Source organism: Phaenicophaeus curvirostris, chromosome 2 (assembly GCF_032191515.1).
Source record: "Phaenicophaeus curvirostris isolate KB17595 chromosome 2, BPBGC_Pcur_1.0, whole genome shotgun sequence".
Lineage (NCBI taxonomy): Eukaryota > Metazoa > Chordata > Aves > Cuculiformes > Cuculidae > Phaenicophaeus > Phaenicophaeus curvirostris.
The window spans coordinates 47,961,885-47,985,841 of NC_091393.1; the positions used below are offsets into that span (position 1 = coordinate 47,961,885).

Below are 23,957 nucleotides of genomic sequence, written 5' to 3' on the forward strand. Positions count from 1 at the left end.
AGCCCAAATTTAGAGCTTTTTCCACCCACAGTTAATGTGTTAGAGCAATTGTCTGCCTGTCCCTCTTGAGTACAATACTGAAACAGCTACAAAACTACTGTTCTGCAGCAGAACAAAGACAGAAAACCCATGAAGACAAAATATGAAATCGTTCCACTGGTGTACTTTCAAACATATCATAGGATTGCTTTGAAAAGAACTGCTCATGATCTTAAAAATCAGCTAGTCTTGATCAACAGTCAAGAGATGTAATTAAAAAATACAAATTACCAGTCTCTTCCTCTCATAAAAATAATTTCACTTTTTTTTTCTTTCCTAAGCTCAAACACCAAAATATATGCAATTGAAGAGAGATTCCCGTTTTATTTATCCAAGAAGAATAAGACAGGCAGGCAATATGTATAAGATTATTTTTCTCATTTTGATTTACCCGAACTATAATGGATTTACAGAATCAAAAATCATTTAACCATCTATTTATGCTTATCAGACTTCATGCAATCCAAAAGCATCAGTCAAGCTCCTGTATCTTTCCCAGTTAAGGCTTTTGAGCAAGGGAATTAGACTGGTCTTGCAGACGATGCCAGAGATTATGCAGATGTCACACCACTTCCACCATGAATTCCCACTCATGGCAAAAGTAAGAACTTTCTTTAACCATAAATATGTAATAATACTTTGACTCCATCCTTTCAAGGACAGGTATGGTCATTCAAAATTTATATTGTCCCTAGCACAAAGAGGTCTTGGTTAGTGACCAGAACTGCTACATTGAACATTGCTGAAACACGTAAACAAGTGGACGAATCAAGGCCAAAGGATGTAATGAGATGTGTGCAGTTTCCCCAGAGAGGGTGCTGTAAGTGCACTACTGCTGGGGATACTGCCCTGATGTAATCACATGTTATAGATGAAAATACACATCAGCCTTGCTAGTGGACCGATGACCATCTGCTTATAACTTGTATATTTTTTTTAAGCTAAATTGCGTATTTGTAAATACATGAATTACTGCAGCTCTAACACTGGCACGTCCTGAAGGAAAAAGTTCTGGACTTTAAGACCCTCTATATCAGGATTCCTAGATATGATGAAGTATCGAATCTTTGAGATATGCAGATAAAAACTTAGTTCATTTAGCATCCGTTATGTGGATGTTTCTCTATTTCCTCCAGAGTCAGCAGAAGACAGGTTAATTGCTTGGCTAAAAGGAAATCTACTACAATCCATGTTGGATAAAATTTGTTTTCCTATTGCAAAACTGTATTTCCATTCAGAAATTCTTAAAGATAAACATGTCACAAGGACTTGCCATTAACTTTCTTTCACAGCAGGTACTGTGGCCATAATGAATACTGTATTAATAGGCAAAACAGCAAACATTAATTTGGAAGCTCAAAGAAAGGCATAGTGAGTTGTGCAGGTGCTAACAGTTTCACTTCTCTGTAGTTAAAGTGCATACTTGCAATCACATCTAACTTGTTTCTTATAAAGTTTATTTACAGTGCAGTTCATATACTAGCATGTGACGTAGATATTCAGTGTATTTTCACAAAACACAGGAAAAGAATGTTTTAGGTGGAGCAACTACTTAAGAATGGATGTGACTGGCCCTCAAAGTCATGTTGATATTGCTTTTAGATGCTAAAATAGAAAACTTTTCCAGTTAAGATCACAATACTTGCATGCATGTCTTTTTTTAAGGATATTTCAAGACACAACGTCTGCAGCGAACAAGAAAGCTATACTGCTGTCACAGCCCCTGCAGGTCATAGTTTTAGGTACCAAGAAGTAAGAGTTTTCATGAAAAATATGCAACCATGTTTCTGAGATGTTTTGTCATCTCATCTGTACTATATAGATAGTTTATAAACAGAAATGTGGAATGGTCTTTCAAACTAGTGGCCAGAAACGCCAAAGATCCTTCTTTTTTAAAAGCTCTCAGAATAAGGCAAAAACTTGTAGTCTTTTCCAAAAACCTTGGTATATGCAGTCTCTGCTACAATTACAAACACAAGTCAATCACGTTTCGTTATGTTCTAGCTCATGGAAGAGCTTGAAAAGTATATACATTTAGATTCAAACTTTAGACCAGGAATAGGTATTACTCAGATTTGCATTGTGATATTGAAAACTGCTGACTTCACATCAGACAAAACACAAGCACTGGGGAAAAATGCAGCAAGAACATAATAAAGTCTAGAATGTCCCACACATGGAAGGAAAATAGAGTAACATGTAAGACTGGCATGTCTATCTTCTTCCCTTTCGTATTGGTTCTCCCCTGACAAGGTATAGCATCAAATGCTACCTCATGGCATTTTTTCATTCCCCTTCACTAATCACGAGGTATAAACACCTCACTATGTGAAAGCTTGTGATTGAGGCTCTGCGACACTGCTCTTTGCCTAGATGGGACAGCAATGCCGAAGCATGACTTCAGACTAGTATCTCCATGATGCTCCTACTCTCTATAGTTCAGGAGGAAGGAACACATTCTAGCAACGCAGGTATGTAGGTGTCTTCCCTCACCGTTTTAAAACATAACTGAGGCAGTTTGGGGTCTCTGTTTCTTCGTCATGCCACTTCAGTGTGACCTTTACTAGGGACAGCCTTAGTTTCCCATTAAATTAACATTTTGCATTTGTTATTACTCAAAATTCTTGAATTTGATTAAATCATTTGTGATTCCACATTGTAAATCTGCGGTCCTACATTTTTCAGTGGACGCTTGGGAAGAGCACTCAAAATAAATGTTTCCTGAAGTTCTAGTAATGGAGTTGGGTCATACCAAATTTTGATACTGGCTTCTAACAGAATATATCAACCGTCACAGTAACTGTGCTTTTAGGGCATTTCCTTCCTTAATGTACATCCTATGAGAACAGTCATGCTCAAAATTCAACATTGAATTCTGTCGATGTGTAATTATATAGCCCTTTCCTCATCATACATGAGGGTTAAACTTTCCACTCACAATTTATTTGCAAATCCAGATACAGCTGGAGATAGAAAATTAAGATTTAAAGATAAATTAAAATTAGATATGTATCTGCATCAACATTATATGCAGAGATAATTTTTTGTGGAGGGGACCAGTTTGGAAAATAATCAGTGAAATAACTTTGCTTAGATGACAGATACTTGCAATGGCAAACACAGGAAGTAATTTTAGATGTATTTTTTTAAGTATAAATGGTTGCAATAGCTAAAGATATTGTGGAAGCTCTTGTTCAAAATGCTGAGACCTTATCTGCTTACAGCTTTCATGCTATGAATACATACAATTTTTTAAAAATGCAAGTGTTGCAATCAAAGATGCCAGCTTGCATCTTCTCAGTATGCGATAACTGTTTGCAATTTGTAATTATTAATTTTTAGAAGGTGCAAAAATAGTTTGCAGTTTCTAGCAATAAAGCCTAATACATAGCTAAGGCATGCCCCAGGAAAATCCTAAATCCCCGAGTTTTGATTCTCATGTACATTACAGTCTTTGCTTTTTTGAGGGGAGAGAAAATGTATATAAGCTGTTACTTCCTTCACATTTCAGGTGCAAAGCACTTTCTGAATGTTTATCTTAAAGCTAACTTCTTGTTTTGCTTGCTAAAACAAAATAATCCTTCCAAACAGCTTGCACAGTTTTCTAAAACAGTTATTTCCATAACACTGCAAATTGTTTTAAGTATTTCTTGCTTACTGTATTGCAGATAAGTCCGTATCTGTGTCACGCTCTGAGCTGAATTTTAGGTCCCCTGACTTACTGATGACTGGTGACATCTGTAAGAGAAAAGAAAAAAAAGCAGGAAGATAAAAAGACAGACAGGCAATGGGGCCAACACATGTACATAGAAAACCCACCAGCTTCCTGAATAAGGAGAGAATATACCTCGTTTGAAAAAGAATGTCTATCAGCCATAAAATGTTAACTCCTATGTGGTCACAAACAAGGAAACAGTACCATACTTTAAAAAAAAATACTTGCAAATAACAGACAGACAGTTTTCAGGTATGTGTAGAAACAAGAAGTTATGACTCTGTCTGAAGTAAACACGCACAGTCTGTAAAGATTAAATTACTTCTGCTACTGCATGAGTAAAGAGAAAATGCTAAAAGCCATCTAATTGCATAATTTCAACAAGAGAAACCTGTCTATTTTTTAACCCTGCAAGTTTCAGTCAAGAGCAATTCATATCGCTCCAGGTAACTTTATACTTCAGGGCTAAAATCAAACAACCTAATAAACCTAGAAGAGCTTATGTAAATTCTCTATCTTCCACTGTTGCAGATCTCTAGTTCAAGTTGACAGGACAGCTATGTTCTGCAACTGTCTGTTTGGTATGGTCTGCATGAAAGAAAAACAGTAGCTATATCAGGCAGGCATTATGTTTGTGTTCCCATGAAAGCTGGAGAAAGTCTCTTACAGGATATCAGAGCCCTAGGCTAGAGAAGGGAGGAAGAGGTTAGATCTGGTAATTTCAAAATATCAGATTTTTTTTTTCAGGGAATAAGGGAGAAGAATGGGCTTGAAACTAACTCAACCCTCAAAACCTGGCCTACCTTTATGATTCTTTTAAGACTGTTTGTTGAATTTTTGATACATAGGCAGCCTAAAGCAAAATCTGCAATATTTCTGAATTTCTTAAATAGCCTTAATGTTAAAAAAAATCAGCCCATCCAGTTCTGCCAAGCACAGAGGTACCTCTCTGCTTGTGAATAAGATGTTAAATGTTCTGCTATCAGCCTGAACTGCTCCAGGAAACAGTCAGTTACTGACACTACTGTTTTTAAAACCCCACTTAAAAATGAGTAGTACTAGTATCGTGCAGCAGTTCAGGAGTGCCTAACAACAATATGGTATCTAAAAAACTAACCACAAAGTCAACAGGAGCTTTCCTGAAGCAACAGAGAAGAAAAGAATTACGGTTCTTGACCCTCTAGTCTGCCAATTGTTCATTTTGTGTGACCTCACAGGCAAGGCACATGTTGGTCTCTTCGCATTCAACTTAAACAGAGAAAATAAAGAATTAAGTATAAGAATTCCTATGGAACAAGAACCCATACCTCCCAAATCTCAGTTTTAGGCCTTGAACATTTTAATTACTTTCCTAAACTCTAAATGGAATTAATTAAAAAACAACTAGTCAGTATTAGTAGTTGAATAAAATTTGGACATTTTTGTCTTGGTCTGGCTCCCTAGTACTCTTTTATTAGTTTAATCTTATTTTTCTGCTGACTTGGAAGAAACAAGATCAAGCTCTCAATGACTAATTCAGTTCATACAAGCATACTGCCCACAACAACCATGTTCAAACATTAGTCATTAGTACGAGCCTAGTGAAATAACACAAATTGTTGAATTAGGTTAAACAAAATTTAGCTTATTAGAATTTAACAATGTAGCACTGGTGGGACTAGGAAGAAAAATCCTCTACTTCATACACATAACCCCTGTTAATACAGTAATAAACTTGAGACTAAGTCAATGGTAAAAGTAAACACAAAAGAAGGAAATATCATGCCACCGATGTGAAAATACAAGAGTGCTGTAAAGAGAACGACTCTAAGTAATTAATACTTCCATCAGCATTCACAATCTTGCAGTTCCTTGCCATACACAATCATGAATTCACTTCACTTGCAGTCAAAACAAAATCTTTTTCTGAAAATCTTATGTAAAGGATATTGAAATACATTTTCTTACCCTTCTTTTTTAGTAAATACAACAGAACTTCTATGCTGTATTAATACCATAACCAAATATGGACTTTTCCAAAGCACAGCCTGATAGAATTCCCGTAGTGCCACTACAGAAGACTGACTGATCTTATAAAAGACAGACTAAACTTTTTAATACTTATAGATAACAAAACACAGAAAATTATCCTTGTTTTATGTGTAAAAGTATATTTGTTAAATTAAGCTGCTTAACTAATCTGTTTGAAACACTTCGTATAGTGCCACTAACATTCAATTTTGTTGCCAGATTTTAATTCTCCATTCTTTGAAAGTTTATATAAACTGCAGAAGCTTAGATCTTCTGAATTTCTTTTGCTTTGTTTACTTATGAAAATAAAAATTGTAATAAAATATATACTTCTATTTTCTAGAAGACTTGCTTGCTTTACAGCTCATTTGACCTCAATTTTTTGATACTTATTGTCTTAGCAGCCAAAGCAAAACAATTAAAGGCTGAATACTTAAAAGCATTTAAGTTCCTGATCCCTGCCGTAGAATCTACAGCTGTGAATCAAGCCCTAAATCCTCCCTGTGGAATTTGTGGAAACAATCATATGTACCAGGACACACTTCCTTGCAGGATCTGAAGCAGAAGGAATCTAAAGGAGATACTGGGGACCAAGTCTCATCCCAAGCCTACATCTCTGGTAGTGCTTTACTCTAGCCTGTGCAGGGCTGTCTCTAAGAGCAACAGTCAGCAGAAGTACTCTGAAAGACTAAGAGGAAGACGGACAGAAAGGAGGGGTGCAGGCCATCTATTTAGGTGATTCAAGTAATGACAGCAAATGTGCTTACCCTCGTCTGCACAGAGGAACTATCCCAATTGAAGCTGTTTATGCAGAATTTGATCTAATTAAAGATTCACTGGATCACAGACAACAAGAATGAACATGTCTCCGTGTCTTTTCAGACTCATCTTTAAGATGTTATACTCGGTATAAAGTTTGTATTTTGTTTTCTATAACATAGTCCATGGATAAAAGATTTATAGCAATGTCCTTAATTCCCCAGAATCATGCCACTGGAGGTGTTCAAGGCCAGGTTGGATGGGGCCTTGGGCAGCCTGATCTAGCAGCATATTCCTGCCCATGGCAGGGGGGTTGGAACTAGATGATATTTAAGGTCCCTTCCAGCCCAGACTATTCTATGATTCTATGTTGATACCTCCTGTCAAAACATTTCTAAGTAGTCAAGCTTGAAAAAATGCGGTGACACTACAAGATCTTTTTCTTTCCTGCTATTCTGTATCCCTCCACAACTTCCCTATCAAATGAACAGCCAGCAGGGAGCTTTGCCAGTGGAGTTACACAGATTTCTTTTGCCATGACCTTCCTATTTAAAATGCAATTAACTTAAAATCGCTAACCCCTGCCCTAGTTTCTTTTAAAGAAGCCACCTATCTAAATTAGATAGACACAGGGTTATAATATGGTATAACAGCATTAGTGTACTTGTGAGTATCTAGCAGAACTGGGCTATGTAAAGAGACACAAACATTGACATGGATTTCTACCTTTCCCATAAATACCAGCTAAAACACTGGTGTTTAGGACTAAGCCACCATTCACTAGCTTCCCCATCCATGAACACTACAGCCAGAGGCAGAGATGACTTTGCACTGCCTAGTCTTCAAAAATACAACATCCTGGGCCTGTTCAAGGCTAGGAGAGATCAGCAGGAAATCTGGTGGGTGAAAACTGTAGTCATGGCTTTGCACTGACAAATACTGCATGTCAGAAATTGAATCAACTAGACGACTATTTGAAGGATGACAAAAAAGATTGAGGAGGAAGAGTGGAGACAAAGTACTTCAGCTGTATGGTTTAGAACAGCTGCTTTCTTGAAGACTTGGCCTCTGGGAATTTATCTGTGGTTACAGCTTTGCATTAAAATTTGCATAAAAATAATTCAATCCTGTTGAGAAAGAGGCTATGAGGACCCGAGGAGAAAACAATGAGAAAGAGAGAAGTTAGCTAGCTCCTGAGTTACCTAATATAAACATCCTTCAGTAGTATTTTTGGTTCTGCTTGACCAGCTCCGTGTATCAGACTGATTCTTTCTACCTTTCAACAGACCAGTCACTTACAGCAAATAACTATGGATGCCATTTCATCTTTTTTTTCTTTCCCCAATATATATTAATTCGCTTATACACCAGATATATTTTCTTTCTATAACCCAAATAATATTATAGACACAGGCGTAAACATTTTTTGAGACAGAATGCGTTAGGAGCCACAGAGGTATTTTTGAAGTTGAGAAAGAAAGAGCTACCAGCTTATATATAAAGTAGCACAAAATATGCTTAAGAGCGAGTAATTCAACTTGAACAGTACAAACTGCATTTTAAAGGGAAAACAGAATACCTAAGAATAGGAAACTATAGAACTAAAAAGCTGAAATATGTTAAAGATGGCTAACATTTAAGGAAAACAGTCCACTAATCACAGACGGTACCATAGTAACTTTTCCTTTGGAAGAAGGATTTCTTCAAGAATAATTAAAGTAATTACTACTTCAAAAGTAGGATTTGCAAAGATCTATCTATTTTATAATGCCTATTCAACAGCTCATGTGGAAGCAGCTCTGCAGACTGAATCTAAAGATGTTTCTTTAAGCCCAGATGCCAATGCCTTTAGAAAGAGAGTTCTGTAATCATATTAGGGACAATCGAAGCCCAGAATTATAAGCTGCACTATAATACATTCCAATTCAGCTTAATATCATATTTTTGTGGGTCTGCAACCTCTCTGAACCTTCAGAATGAACACACTTGATGATGTGCTGAAAGTCTTCAGCTTTATTCACTACAAGAGTTACATTTTATTAACTCTTTAATATTTCCCTCATTAGAATTAGCATATCTTCTTAGTCCCTCCTCTTCATAAAAGGTAATCAGTCACTGAAGTGTTTCCTAGTAACCTGAAGAAAGACACTATTAAAGGGGAAAATAGAAACAGCACAAACTATAAAATAAAACTTTTACTGTAACTAATAAAAAGATTTCTAGCTAGTATTTTGGTAAATATTTCTGAGCAAGTTTGCTATGTTTTTAAATTTTTACACCTAATAAATAAATTTTGCATCCACAAAACCACCCACATCAAAAGAGCTCAAGCCCAGGGGAAAAGCAGCAGGTTAGTTTCAGACACACTAGGCTAAGTACTCAGAATATGTGACAACAACCTACTCTACGGGAAGAAGAATGAGAACACTAATTATTTACACGAACAGTGATAATCCCAAACTTTGCTTAAATACACATGGAATCAAGCTTCGATGATCTCTGGGTGGGTTATCCAAATTGTAAATTAATGATGTAACTCTTGAAGGTGAAACTTTTCATGCCTATGATCATTATTTTATACTTTAACATAATTTTTCAAAGATAGATATGCTAGAAAGAGTATTTTCTTACACTTCTGATGGAATTTTTAAATTACTGTTTTGTTTTTGTGTATTACTACTTCCTAATATTCTCACATAATGTGGAATTGAGTACTTAACATTCAGAAGCTAATTAGATGCATTTTATGTAGTGAGTGGAAGGCCATTTTTCATTATAAAACATATTCAGAAGATTTTATAGGCAATTGAACATTTCTAATTTGCTAAAATTCTGCAAAATCCAAATTCTGGTTTCTAATAGAACCTTATCTGAATTCCTGTCTTTTCTGCCTTCATCTTAAGAAGCCTGAAAACAGCACGCTTACTGTAGCGCCAGATGACACATCCATATCCATTTCTTGGGATTCTTCATCAGTGCAGTGAGAACTTACTTCATGAAATTTCTATTGGCAGTTTAGATGTATGTTGTAATTAAAGATGATTATGACCTAATTTTGTGGCTCAGGAGTTAAGTAACTCATAAGGCAGGAAAACAAGGTTTGCATAAAATTATTTTGTTATGAATGCAAAGCTATGGTAGAAAGCATTTTGAAAGCAGGTTCTTTGAACTACAACTTTTTTTATTATTATTTGCAAAGATTAATATTGGATCTTGAATATTACAGCCTCTTCTAATGTTAATGATTCCATTTTATTCAGTCAACATAAAATTCTGACAATTAGCTAGATATGCATTTATAATATCTGCAGTTGGAAATACATTTTTAATTAGACTATCTTAGTCTCAGTAATTAAAACCATAGTGCTATTCTACATTGTAAGTGCTCATATGGTAGCAAAATCTCACAAGTAACTGCTATGATGATTTTCATAGTTATTGTGCTTTTGCAGTCTTAACAGAGTTAAATATTTACATATTCCTCAAAAAAAACCTAGAAAGAAAAATAGATATAGCAAACCTGGATATAATTAGGTATTAAGGAAAACATGCTTGTGGCCAAAAATCAAATGCAACCAAAATATTCAGTTATATTTTCCTGCTTGTGGTAATGACTTAAGCAACAACTTAACTATTCTATACATTCTTTTGTATTAAAAAAAAAAAGCTTTATTTTCTGCCAAGGGGAAAAAAATCATAGGGTATTACAGAATAATGATTTTTCATATCTCTCCCACGTAAAGAAACTGGCATTTCCTTTCATCCACTCTTATACTGAAAAAAATATGAAATTAATAGGAAGAAAAGTTGCTGTGTCACTGCTGCAACACAGAAACTGCCATAACCGATCAGCCCCCTCAGTGGTCCTCTTAGTAGTTTTGTCTCAGAAATATGTGGTATTGCCTAAAGTCAAAGCACTGTAGAACTTTCCTTCATTATGATAAACAGATGAATGACAACTTGTTTCTTCTATGCAGCCCTCTGCAGCTTTTGTAAAACCATTACACTTCAAGGCACTGCAAGTCTTACATAGAGATTTGATTTATCATTCGATTCAACTTGCTATCTTCTTGGTGATTTATATGGTACTAATATAACTTTAAATGAAAAAACCCCAGCAAGCAGCCAGATTTGAGTTTCCCAGTCATTTAAATGCTTTTGGAATCCCAAGCATTACCTCAGTCTAAAATGTGTTATTAAAAAAATTGATCCCGAGTGTTTAATAATGTCTTGTAGCAGCTAGGTTCACCAGGTTAACTAACCATGGTATAAACAAAAACTTCCTTCTACCAGTATTAAGCTGAGGGGAGGGAGGAGAAAAAATTGAAAAAGAATGCATCCAATTCACTCTATCTCATGTACTTTTTTCATACACTCTCTTCACTGCTCAGTCTTTGCTAGTTTAATCTGGTAAGTACACTCTTATACCATTTTCTCCAGGGCTACATTACTTTTTTCTGGACTTTCTAACATTTTGTAGGGCCCTTGGATGCTATGCAGGATAGAAAGCAACCGGTTTTGGATTGTTACAGTACACTTCATTCCTTGTGCCTTTTGAATATCTGTAAGTACTATACAGACTACTGCAAACTCCAAGTAATTATCAAAAATGTAGCCTTTTTAATTCAAAGTGTCAGTAGAATTAAAGTATATTTGGATGAAATATTATTAAAATCACATGTTACTAAAAAAGTGCTACCAATAATACAAAAAGTATTGTTAGAAAGTTATGTCAATCAGACATTTGAGAAAATAACATTTGATTAGTTTTGATCACTTATATGTCTCACAAAGTTGAACAATAAGTACTGGTTGTAAGTGTTAGCAACATCAATCATAGCAGTTGGCTTCAACAGTGCTGCCAATGAGAAATCCATACTCAATAACTTATTTAATACTAACTCTCTCTATTCACCTGTGGAAAACAAAAGCTACACAGAAAAAGTTGATAGAAGTAGCTTGGAGTGTTTTAACCCTGAACATTGCAATATACATTATGATAGCAAAGATTAGATAAATCATCAGAAAAAAAATTGTAATTAAGCAACACGGCGCACATTTTGTTCTTGCAAATTGGATGCAAAATATTAGATTTAATTCTAGAAAAGTAGATGGAAAAGTCAAGTAATTTGAAATAAACCTGAAGAAAAGTAACTTTTCAAATAGCTATGTTAGTACAACTTGAGTAAGAGAATAGCTGTCGGAAGTGCCCTTTAGAAGGATTTAGAAGGCACAAACATTTTGGAATAAAATAGTCTAAAAAAATTTTAACAGTTATCAAACTAATTTCTATTAGCCATTTTTGCCTACGAAGTATCCCATTTTTTAAGACAACCATCAGTCTTATTTCACAGAATGGGAATATAAGCTACGTAAAATTTCTAATCTCTGCCTGGAGAAGTGAGAGTAATTCGGCCTGCACTGCACATAGCAGCATCTCCAAGGATCTGAAACAAATACAATAAAAATCAAATGCTAATTTTTACTTCCTTGACTAAAAACTGGCTGTTATTTCTTCGTTCTTCTGTACGCACTGTATTCTGACTGCTAACTAAAATCACAGAAACAGGAATGTTTCTGTGTACAATGTAGTATATGAGGTGCAAACAACAATATAATACCACATGCAATTGCAACCCAATATAAGTATTCGGTTGGAGTGGAGAGATATTAGATATAATCAAGACAAAAGCCTGCTATTCTTTTGCTCCTCCAAACTAGGAAGTTTCTGTAGTTCACCCTTTGGAGCAATATACAGGATGGGTGGAGTCATTCAAATCAGAGAATCATCATCAGCTTTTAAACAGAAACATCCATTTACAAGTAAGCATGTTTAGATGCAGAATATCTCATGGTCTGGTAATAAGGCTTTATGATTACATGGTATATATTTAATTAGGGTATTATTACACAGACTGAAAAACTCTTGAGAGAAAAACATCACATCTTTTTCCTACGCAACCTGATAGAAAAGGAGATTTCATGGTGGAAAAAAGGCAGAATTTGTGGGCAGTGCATATTCCAAAAATGACAGTCAAGTGCCTGAAAGTATGTCAGGTTTTGACAGGTCTATGTTGCTTCTTAAACCATTATTAACATGAGGTAGCTGTGAGAAATACTTCCGTCAACCTTGCAGTCAATGGGAGTTTCGTTTCTCATAACAACGGTGAAGGAGTAGGAAGACTATTCAACTGCTACATGATGGAACAGCTGGTTCCACATGAAACAAACTTTGGGTGTTTGTTGAAAATATACTTGCTTGCCTGCAATGAGGTCTACACATAAGATATTTTTCCAAAAGGATGGTAAATCCTGGCAGTCCACCTGGCATACAAAGGGCATACTCCACCACTACTTAGAGAATCCTTCCTTCTCAATTTATTACCTTATGTAGTGCTGGAGAGCCTTCCTCTGCTTCTGTTAGTCCTCCGGGTAGGAGAGGAGTAGAATCTGGTACTAATCCTGAAGGTTGTTCTTCATATTCTTCTGAAAGCAGAATTCATAATTCACCATTGTGAGAGCCATGAAAGAATTATGAAAGTATCTATTTTATGTGAACTACCATGACATTATGAGGTACCCAATAACGGGATGTGAACTAAAAAAGAGAGCAATTTTTGAAGCCGATTTTTAAATAAAAATCTATCAAAATTTGCCCGTTAACTTTTCTTTATATTAGTAAACTCAGATTAATGCGTATAGGCAATTAGATAAAATAAAAACAATCAAATATCTACATGACTAAGAACAAAGTCCATACTGTCAGCAATGTAGCTGATACTTAACAAATGCTATCTTGTGATGCAGTAATATGAAGGTCACCAACTGAAATAAATTAAATACTAGTGGGTTTTTTTGCACAGTTGGACAACTGCCTTCAAAATTTTTGTTTTGTTAAGAACAACAGGCCATCGCAGTACACTCTTCCAACAAACTGCTCTCTGACTTATTTTGCAAGGAAAAAAGGAAGAAGAAAAAGCACAGGATGTGCAAGGGGACAATAAAGGGGAAGGGCAGTAGTTAAGCTAACTTTAATTTCCATAACCAAGTTAGTATAGTGTTGCGTCCAGGGTTTTTTTTGGGAAGAGGCATAAACACTAGACTTAACTTGAAAGACAGAGGTAGGAACTAGAAAATGAGGGAACATCTTGAGATATGTTGTGCTGAAAGATTTCTAAACACCAGTGTAACTGATAGCTTGATAGTTTAAGAAGGCAAATAAATTTCTTGTAGAATGTAACCACATGCTATATCCATAAATTGAATACTACCAGCTCTCAGGACAACTGAGCATCTTTATATCAATTGACTCAGTAGGATGCTTCCTATATTATTTGTTCAGATTCATTTAGGCTTTTTTGTTTTAGCTTAATCAAAACTGTTTAAATGACAAGGATCTGGTAGGAAGTTCAATGCTCAGAATTTAACTATTACAAATCTTCTAAAACTTCATACTGAAATCCACTTATTTGTGAACTGAGCATTCTCCATTACAGTATGGGTAAAATCAAGAGCGTTTACACAAATAACTGGTTAGAACTAACAGAGATTGCCTAAGAAAAATCTGAGATGTCTGTGAAATGCTTTGATGTGTCCTAAAATGTTGCTAAGGCAGGGCATGAACTAGGTGGCTATACATAAGAAGAGCCAAGGAATCAATCCAGTTGACTGATAATTAAGCTGGTATTATATAAGTTAGAATGTTTAACTAAGTGCCGATACCTTCCTAAGTCAGGTGTAGCTTGCTAAGTGGTTAGCTAACTCTATACAATTTCTGCATGACAATGAGTCATAGTTACACTATCCGTGTGCTACATAAATTCATATCTTCAGAACAGTAAGCAGTACAACACGGTAAAATCTTGGACCATCAGTTAAACCCACACCGGTATACCAAGAAGACAGCAGTAAACTTACTTTCACCAGCCACATAATTAGCTGGAAAATAGCCTTGCTGTCCATTTGCTAGGCTGCCAAACCACCAGTTATCATTATCTTTGTATAACACTTGGATAATGTCACTGCGATGGATGGTTAGCTCATCTGATCGATGCGCTGTGTAGTCATAAAGAGCCACTACCTAAAAGAGAGATAAGAGCACCACAGCTTTATCACAACCATGCCACAGAGAAAAAAGCGCAACATTCACTTCCTCTTGCAGAAAAGCAGCTGAAACCAAAGCTGCACTTTGGTAAAAGCTGAGGCTGTCTCAAGTTTTGCTAATGGGATCAGGGGTGGTGGGAAAGCAGCAGGAGAGGCAAGATAAAGGACTGTGGGATTGTAGAAATGGTTAAGAACATTCAATTCACTAAGATTAGCTTCAAAACAGCAGCTGTTAGTTTTATAAGCAATTTACTTGTGAAGCAAAAGGAAAAAAAAAAACCTCACTTCATACATTCACTTTCTCAGAATTGTTACACCACCTTCAGATCCCAGTCTGTGTGTGCTCATGAAGCATATGTGTTCGAACAAATACTTCAACAGTATGACCGTTTTACCAAAGGAAAAGTTTAGTACAAAAAAGTCACTGCAAAGTTTTGCTTTGATCATTCCACTTTTTCCTTTTCTGTTGTTTAGAAACAAATATTTGCATATATAGCTTTATAAATATCTGCTAAATTACATTTATATTTCATTTCACATTCGGCAGTGAAATACTTTTCGATACTTTTCTGGAAAAAAGTACTAATAGTGGTCAGCACCATGCATAGAATACAAACATGAAAATATCAAGTATTATTTCTTATTACTATGTGCTATGAACAAAAATCTGTCCTGACAAATTCAGAGTAGAAAACATCAAAAATAAGTGAACTGAAAGAATAAGGGAATTGCTCACTTCCCTCATCATAAGAGAAGAGCAAAATGATGACCTGTTTTACACAAAGAACACTGCTTCCCTACACCACGTCACCTCAGATTCCTCTACAAAATTGTAAGTAAAGAGGTCAGGAGCAGTGATCATTAGGAGTGATAGGAGGTTATAAGGGACGGAAGGAGACAGTGAAGTTATTTGAAGGTAAGAATTCAGAGAAAAAAATTCCTTCTTTTTATAACTCTTGCATGCATTTAAATCCTAAGACTGCAAAACTACACAGCGTTATTTATATTTGTATTTCTATTTTGAGTTAGATCGCTTATGAGTTACGTCTGTAAAAATATAGGCAGTATGACTTGTATTTTCATACTTCCATGTCACCAATTAAACAGATTAAATCAGTTATGAATGGGAAAGATGGAAATCATTCTACCATTGTAAATTCTATCTGGTAATTTGTGAGCTGCTCAGCATCAAAGAATTAGTATCAGCACAATTCGCAGTAGAAAGGAAATTTATCTAAACATGCATTCAGTAATCCTGAACTTACATAAAGATGCTAAACAATGAAGCATCATCCTTTATCACAACCCTCCTCCCTGCATTAGGAAAGCTAATACAGAAATTATAGGTGCTGTTGACAATATAGAAATATAAACAATAGAATAGAATCAAACTAAAACACACTGACGAGCACCATAGAGAAACAGTACAGAACTGGAGGCTGGCATGATCACGTTCAGTAAGGGGTCCTCAAATAGTGCCCAGTTCAGTTAAGTGGCAATGGTTTCTTTAGCAATGGTACTATGAAAATCATAAGGCCACTTAAGGTAAAAAAACCCAACACACAGCATTAAAAACTATGAAAGGCAGAGCCACAAATACTTCTTTTCGCAGTGTCTTTTGTAAGACAGTTCTGGTGTAAATGTTTTGCTTTTTGAAAAAAATTACAAAAATTCAGTAACATGGAAACACTGTCAACAATCAGTTCAAACCAACCAAGAAAAGCCCCGTTGTCTGTCGCCCAAAAATATAAAAACAAAATACCAACAGATCCTGTAATACAACTGGTTTAGCAAGCCTGACAATTCAAACAGAATTTGAGAATTGCCATTATATTCTCTGGAGACATATAAGCAGAAAATGAGCATAAGGGGATACAGGTAATAGAACTTGGAACCCAAGAAGAACATAAACTGCTCACAATTATGCGCAAAGAATTAGAACATCTTCTGGTGTGACATTCAGATATGTGTTAATTTCTGTCTGGGTCCAAGTTCAAGCAAAAAAATCTACATTCATCAAAATTTTACAAATTTTCAAGAGTGATATAAAAACAGCAGTAATGTGGGTATGCTGGTTATGAATATCTTTGCAAGAGTTACAGTATCTACGGTAGCAAAAATATTTTGGGATCATGCTAAAAAAAAAAGAACATGCTTTTGGAAGGGCTGATACAGTGTAACAGGTATAGAAGACACTGCAAATATGACATAATACTCACTGTCTCTTGCCCGAGTGGACAACTGCTTTCTCCTCTCATCCCCAGTGCAGTCAGGGAGTCATCATTCTAGAAGAAATAATTTGAAAATTTTAATATGAAATATTTTGATAAACTGTATTTTCATGTCTACTGTAAAACAGTAAGAATTATCTGTAATAAAATATTTCTTTAAAAAAAGAGAAAAACAGAAGTGATGTTAAGCAAACTGAGTAATACTGGCTAGGCAGACGTTTAGAAAAAGATAATAAGTTTCTTAAGTATGTCCACTACACTAAAGAGAACATGAGGGAAGACAGAGGACTGATGATGTAGCAGTCTAAGCTTTTTTGCATTGCAAACACTACAGTGGATGTTTAAGAAGTTGTTGCACTAAACTTTACCTGTGATCCAGTATGCAAAAGATGCCACTTTCACGTAATGGAGAATTTCACTTTAGTCTTAATAACCAATAGTTTCCATTTAAATCTAATTGTTTTACTTTTACCGCTTATTCTTCAGATTTCAAATGAAGTCAAAGGAATAGTGGGTATATAATGTAATAACCAGGATCTGCCTGTACCTACAAAATTTGATTTCTGTCAAACAATAAAATTCTTCAGTTGGAAGAAGATTCAAAACAGAAAAATTATGAAAATTAGCAGAGGAACAACAAATTCGAATAAAGGAAGAGACGGAAGTCCTTTGCCGGTATTACTTCATTATTTTCTATGGCCTAGTTCCACAGTGGGGAAACCAGTTTCCTCTAGGTGTTGTGTGCATGGAAGGATACAAACTACAATGTAGGACAGAAATATTACACAGCAAGTAAAACAGAAGACTCAAATGCAAGCTTCGTGAAATAAACAGCATTTCCAATCATAACACACTGCACCACATTATAAACAACATTTAAATCTGAGAATTTCTATCCAACATACTTCACCTATTTTGTATTTTACAGCCCCTCCTTTAACTGTCTTTTGCATGAACTTCTTTCTCTTCTCTTGCTTTTTTAGAACCTATATCTGAAATGTATTGCTCCTTTAATTTTCTTGTGTTTTAGGGTTTTCTTGTTAATGGTTTTTTTGTGTGCTTTTTTTTTTTCCTGAGTGATCCAAAGCACATCATTACTGCAATCCTCAGCAGAATACTTGACATTCTCTAGAAAAGAAATCCCTGCCTTCAACCTTGTTTTCCTAACTTAGCTATGCTTATCCCATATGGGAAAGAAATAGCTGACCACCCTGAACACAGAGATTCCATTCCGTCTCCAGATTGTTTCACTAACACCACAGTAGTTACAAAGCAGATACACAAAGTACACAGAGATGAACCTAGTATAAAAATGAACAATTGAACTCAGTTCTTACCATCTACCAGAACATCTAAGCCTACCACGTAAAGAGTTCCGAATAATTATGTACATATAAAAGAGGGACAAAAAAAAAGTAACCGTCTGATTTGACAAACAAATTTTTAACAAAGACCAGCAAAGCTGCAGTTAAGAGTTATGTGGCTTGTTCAGTGGTCTACTAGTAGTTAGCACTGCCTTACAGGTTTCAGCTAATTCTCATTTTCCATTCTCAGACTTAAGAAAACTGTGCAGGCAATGTGCTTAGCCTGTGGGATGGGAGTGCCTCCTGTTGCTCAAAAATGATTCATCAGAATTATTAGCAGCATTATTTAGGTATCTAGTTCAGGTACTCACGTTGCCCCATTATTGTGTCTCAATCTGTCTCTCTTTTTAATGAGGTATTTGTGCGCTCTCAAATACTCAAAGTAAAAAGAGCTTGAAGAGAGTGAGCTGTTTGGAAATAACAGGCTGAAATCCATGAGTCATCCTGAGACTATGTTGAATGTTCTCAGACCCTGCATTAAACTTTTAAGGCAACAACAACTCAAAGATTTTTCTCTTAAAGAAATACTCAGAGAGTGTCATGGGCTGCACACATACCCGACCTCCAGCGGGACGGGGGAATTGCCACAGCTGTCTACTACAGACACAGCTACCCCAGGGCAGCAGAGCTGCCTCTGGCATGCCATGTCATTTCTCAAATAACGCCAACCATCAGTTACACTGCAAGCAACACCCAGCAAAAGCTACTGGCCTTTCAGTTTAGAAACATATTTTTTTAATCTTGTGTTACAAGATTAAGCCGCATTTTCAGAGTTCCAAAAAAGCGACAGACCTACTAAAGTGTATGAATCAATCATTCTTAATTCAAAATAAATGTCTCCTTTCTGTAATGCAAGATGGAAACTAGTTAATCCTTTTCTTGCACTGGAACAGGCACAGGGCTATCACTAAGTTCTGAGGAGTTGGTCTTTTTGGAAGGCAGACCATCTGTGAGAAACAAGAAACAAAACGTTGCTGAAAAAACCCTCCATGTCACACTGATTTTGGTTGAATAAAGCTATTATTAGGAGCTTTTAGGAACATCCTCAGCAAAAGATAGAGCCAGCAGTTGATGGAGACTTCTAGACCATGGAATAGCACGCTGGCTATCCACAACTAAAACATCTAGACAGCCTTCACATTTCTAATACAAAAACAAACAAAAATTTTTTGAAGACATTAATACAAAAGAGAGCATTGCAAGTAAGAGTAAACTGATAAATAGGATGTTGTACCAAGCATCACCAATTCCTAATAATAGCATTAATTAAAAAGTTTATGGCTTCTTTTTAATTGAGCAGGCTCAGTGGCTGTGGTAATGGAGCTTTTGCTTTTACTCATGCAGATGTATAGCAGTCAACAGGACTTGGGCATTCATTCCTTTAGGAGAAGCAGCACAGAGCAAGAACAAATGATACGTTATTACTGCCTTTTTGTAAAAATGTTAGCCATGTTAGCCTTTCATTTCTACTACCGAACAAATACATTTAAAACACAATATCAAAATTTGAAGAAAAATATATGGAAAAATGTAAAGACTATCAGTGGTTTCATATATTTCTTCCTTATATGTAAACATATTGTTCATTGTAAAAGAATAAGCATACAAATTAAGTTCCACTTCTAATTAGTCATTAACTCTTTAATAACTACACTTGGAAAATAAGCTTTTCTAAGATTAATCTTAGGTAGACACTACACATTATCAGGGTGAATCCAAGTACATGTGCATACAAGGCCAAAGTGAATTTCCTTCCTTTTACTATTCGAGTGACAGACTCAGTGACAAGGACAAACATTTGTTTCTTGGATTCTGCACAGTGCCATTGGTTCTCTCCACTCCACCTCCCCATACCTGCTAACTGCCAGAATGGAAGAGAAACTGGAGTGTTACTTGTGCAAACACTGCAGTAAAGACACAGGGAATAAATGTTACAGCTTCTCATCTGTTCAGTAAATCTGTGCCTCAGTGTGTAGCAGCCTAGGTTCTGCAATTGCTACCCTTTGGGGTTTTGTTGTTGTTTTTGTTTTATGTTTTTTTGGTGGTGGTTTTGGTGTTTGCTTTTTTTTTTTTTGTAAAGGAGAGAAAAGAAATGAACTTACAGCGCTCAAAAACTCCAGAACTTGCTTAAAAGCGACATAATGTTTAAAACATTTAAAAAATTTTACAAAACCAATTGGAGCTTTTACAGTTGCTCCACTGTTTTCGTTTTTCCTTATGAACCTGTGGGTTAGAAATTTACTTAATCCTTTCCTTCCCTAAGAATGTAATGAAATATCTTTACCCTAGTAATTCAAGTTTTAAATGAAATGCTAAAGAAGCTGAGACATAGCATAAAATAACTGAATATTGTTAGCATAATCATATTTTTCTTGTTCTCTGGTCCAATTAATTGTCAACACACTTCTAGCTCTGGACACTTAAATGTACAAATTTAGTTTACAGGAAACAGAAGTACAATGACAGTATTAACAGCTAAATTAAAATTAATCTAGAAGTATTAATTGTTAAAAATAAGGTACTCTTCTTTGGTCTCAATTAATATGTCTGTAAATACTGTAAAGCTGCTTCCTTTAGCTGCAGATTACTACAATCCTTATTTGATTATAGTCCTTCAATATTTAATGAGCATGGGAATCTATAATCTGCCTAGAGGAAAAAACCAATACTGTTCTAGGCTACTTTATTGAAACCTGCAATGTATAAACAAAAAATAGAAATGCAAACACAGCTGCTGCAGTAAAGCCTATAGGGATAAAAAAAAATCAATTCAGAAGCATGTAAAAGACTCCAGCTCCTGAATTATTCAAAACCTCTTCATGTATTTAATCATTTGTACATATGCTACTTTCTTGATATAAATTACTCAGTTCACCTGCACTTAACACAAAATACTGCATTTATAACAGAAAAAAATGATAAAAAAATTCAAAACCTTAATTTAACCCCCTCAAAAAATATTTTAAATTAGCTGCTATTTAGTATTTTCCAGAACAGTTGATTCTGTAAATATTTACAGAGCTTACTGAGATGTAGAACATTAAAATCCCAGTGGAAGCATTTATACTTTTTCCTAAAAACTACATATCATTGTCTAAAAAACTGAAAATGTGAAAACAAGAACTGCTTAGCTATTAACAAAACTGGAATATAAACCAGTACTTTCAAAATTTTTTTGGTGAATCCCATGTATCTTACGAGCCTTCTACAGCTCTATTCACAGATTCCATTAACTAACAAAAAAACCCCGAAAGCAACCCAAACCAAAACCCAAATCCAAACTGTAAAACAGCTATAAATGATCCAAGTTAATTTATGTATATTCCTCACAAGTCTCTGAAAAATCACAGTTAGCATGCAACCAAGACAGAATCTGAAAACATGACTTTCTGTCCACAGGAGCAGGAGGATTACATCTCCAGTACAACAGGCCCAGTTTCTTAGAGCCACACATACATTCAATATTCAGAAGCACCACTCATTCTTCCATCACTAGTCTCTCCATACGCATTGTGTTTAATCCTGGTTTATCGACTGCATAGTAGGAATTAACGGCATTTACAGATTCTGTTGGATTTTTACTATGATGATCAGGAAAACGGAAACAAAGAAAGTAACAAATATAATTATTTTAAGTTTCCAATCATTATTTAACAGATAAACAATGAATCAAACAGGATAGCTGTGATTCCATTTATTACAAAAAAGGTGAAGTATTAGTAAACCATGAAAACACACTGCAGCAAACAGGATTTGATTTCAAGTTACTGTCCAAGCTTTCTCATCCCTACTTATCAATGCCTGTATTCTTAGTCATAATCAAAACCAAAAGACTGAGAATTTTGGCTTATTTATTTCTAAACAAAAATAGTAAATAATGAAAAAGTATAAAGCTTTTAATTTGCAGGTATCTGACCTTGTTACCAGCTGGCTGCAGCAAAAGCTTATTTGGCCATGTGGACAATTTGCTTGAAGATAACTCTTTTGTTAGTAAAGACAAGATTAAAAAAAACCTCTACAATGAGAACTTGTGAATAATGACATTTTTATAGTTAAACACAGATTTAAAAAAAAAAAAAGCAAAGATAGAATTCCTTACCGTCTGCAGTCTACCCAATAGTGTTCGGCTAAGAGGATTTCCTACTGGGCTGAAACACCCTGTGAAAAGAAAAGGCTGTGAATTTTCTGCTTGTTATCCTTTTTCCATCTAATAAACCATTTTATTTAAAAATCATTATGTTAGCAGGATATGTTTGACAAAATTCTAATGAAAAGCAACAGCATCTTTCAGTCACAACTATGCATCCTTCAGTGAGGAACAGTTGGAGGGTTTATTTAACTAACAGACCTGACACAAGGTTAACTAATCCAATATTTCCATTCAAATGATTTGGAGAAATAGCTCAAGCTATGTCCACATGCCAACTCGTGCTCAAAGCTGACACTATTATCTAGGCTGTATTGCTTTTCTCTTCATTGAATTTCTGAGTAATGCATACAAAGTTTCCAACAGAAATGATCACAAAAACGCTCAAAGGAATTACTTCCTTATTTTATCTGAAAGAATAACTTGTCTATTCAGTAGTTCCCTTTGATCATCTGAATTTCTATCACAACACATCTTGCTGTTTATTTTATTCACTCTCTACATAGTGCATTTGAACAAGTACTTGTAAATTCTTTTCTTTTCAAACTATTATGTTAACTACTACGCTCAGGAAAATCCTTTCATCATCTACGGATTTATCTTTTTGTTACTGGTCTCCTCAGCTGTATATTTAAGAAAAGATCTTAAAAATAAAAGATACAAAAATCTGAAAACTGTTGAACATGACAGTGAAAAATGCTACTGCTTCGTTCATGAACGGTTTCTCAAGTATAGAGATGCCAGACAACAGAGTTAAACTCACTGGATTTTCTCTGTGAGACACTAGATTTGAAACAAGTTTTGTTTTCAAAGAAGAATATATTCTGAAAACCCGTTTTCATCTGCCACTCTAAAACCCTGCTCTTGGGGAGTCATGTATGTGAATAAAGAGGACTTTTCAGATTCAGATTTCCATGTACTGGCACATCTCCACAAGGAAGCTTGCCCAACTCCAACTCCACAGTATACTTTCTAAAGCCTAGTGATTTAGACTTTCACAGGAGATATACTTATAAATGTTTAATCATATTTATATTTAGATATTTCTGAATAAAAGAAAATCTGCAAACTCAAACAATCATAGTTAAACCATGATCTTGCAGATCTTCTGCATGTGAGTGATTTTGTACTCATCAGAAAACCTAAGTGCAATAATCAATTTTTCAGTTTTGTGCATGAATTAAAAATGTGGTTTTAACAATTTTGAAAAAGCTTGTATAAATTCCAAAATACTTCATTTTGAAGGCTGGCCTTGATTTTTATTACTTTATTGCATTTCTACACATATTAATATTATTGCCTACATACTCATACAATTACAAAACAAGCTGTCACAGATATGATACTACATCTGTATAGCCTGTTCCATTCAAGTGTCACATTAACTCTTTGAACAAAAAAAATCCCCAGCAAACTCAAGACCAACAAAATACCTGCATGATAAAAAAAAAAATATTTTTTCTTTAAACATCTAAGTATTCTACCACAGGATTTTCAATTTAAGCATTGTAGTGTTATGCCAGTTCATACAAACCCATTTGAGGGAAAAAAACTGTATAGACTACATGATGAAAACAATTGCTTGTTTG

At 35.2% G+C, this 23,957-nt stretch overlaps 1 protein-coding gene across 2 annotated transcripts in view; it reads right to left on the reverse strand.

Moving 5' to 3' along the window:
• AHI1 (Abelson helper integration site 1) overlaps nt 1-23,957 on the reverse strand; it is an 81,447-nt gene that overhangs the window by 2,360 nt on the left and 55,130 nt on the right. The window contains exons 19-23 of one of the 2 annotated variants that reach the window (XM_069851947.1): nt 22,321-22,379; nt 16,846-16,911; nt 14,441-14,603; nt 12,909-13,006; nt 3,698-3,777 (exon numbers count right to left, since the gene is read on the reverse strand). In XM_069851947.1, the coding sequence (XP_069708048.1) occupies nt 3,698-3,777; nt 12,909-13,006; nt 14,441-14,603; nt 16,846-16,911; nt 22,321-22,379 (466 nt within the window). Of the gene's footprint in view, nt 1-3,697; nt 3,778-12,908; nt 13,010-14,440; nt 14,604-16,845; nt 16,912-22,320; nt 22,380-23,957 lie in introns of both variants that reach the window. The other variant, XM_069851946.1, reaches the window with a different exon arrangement.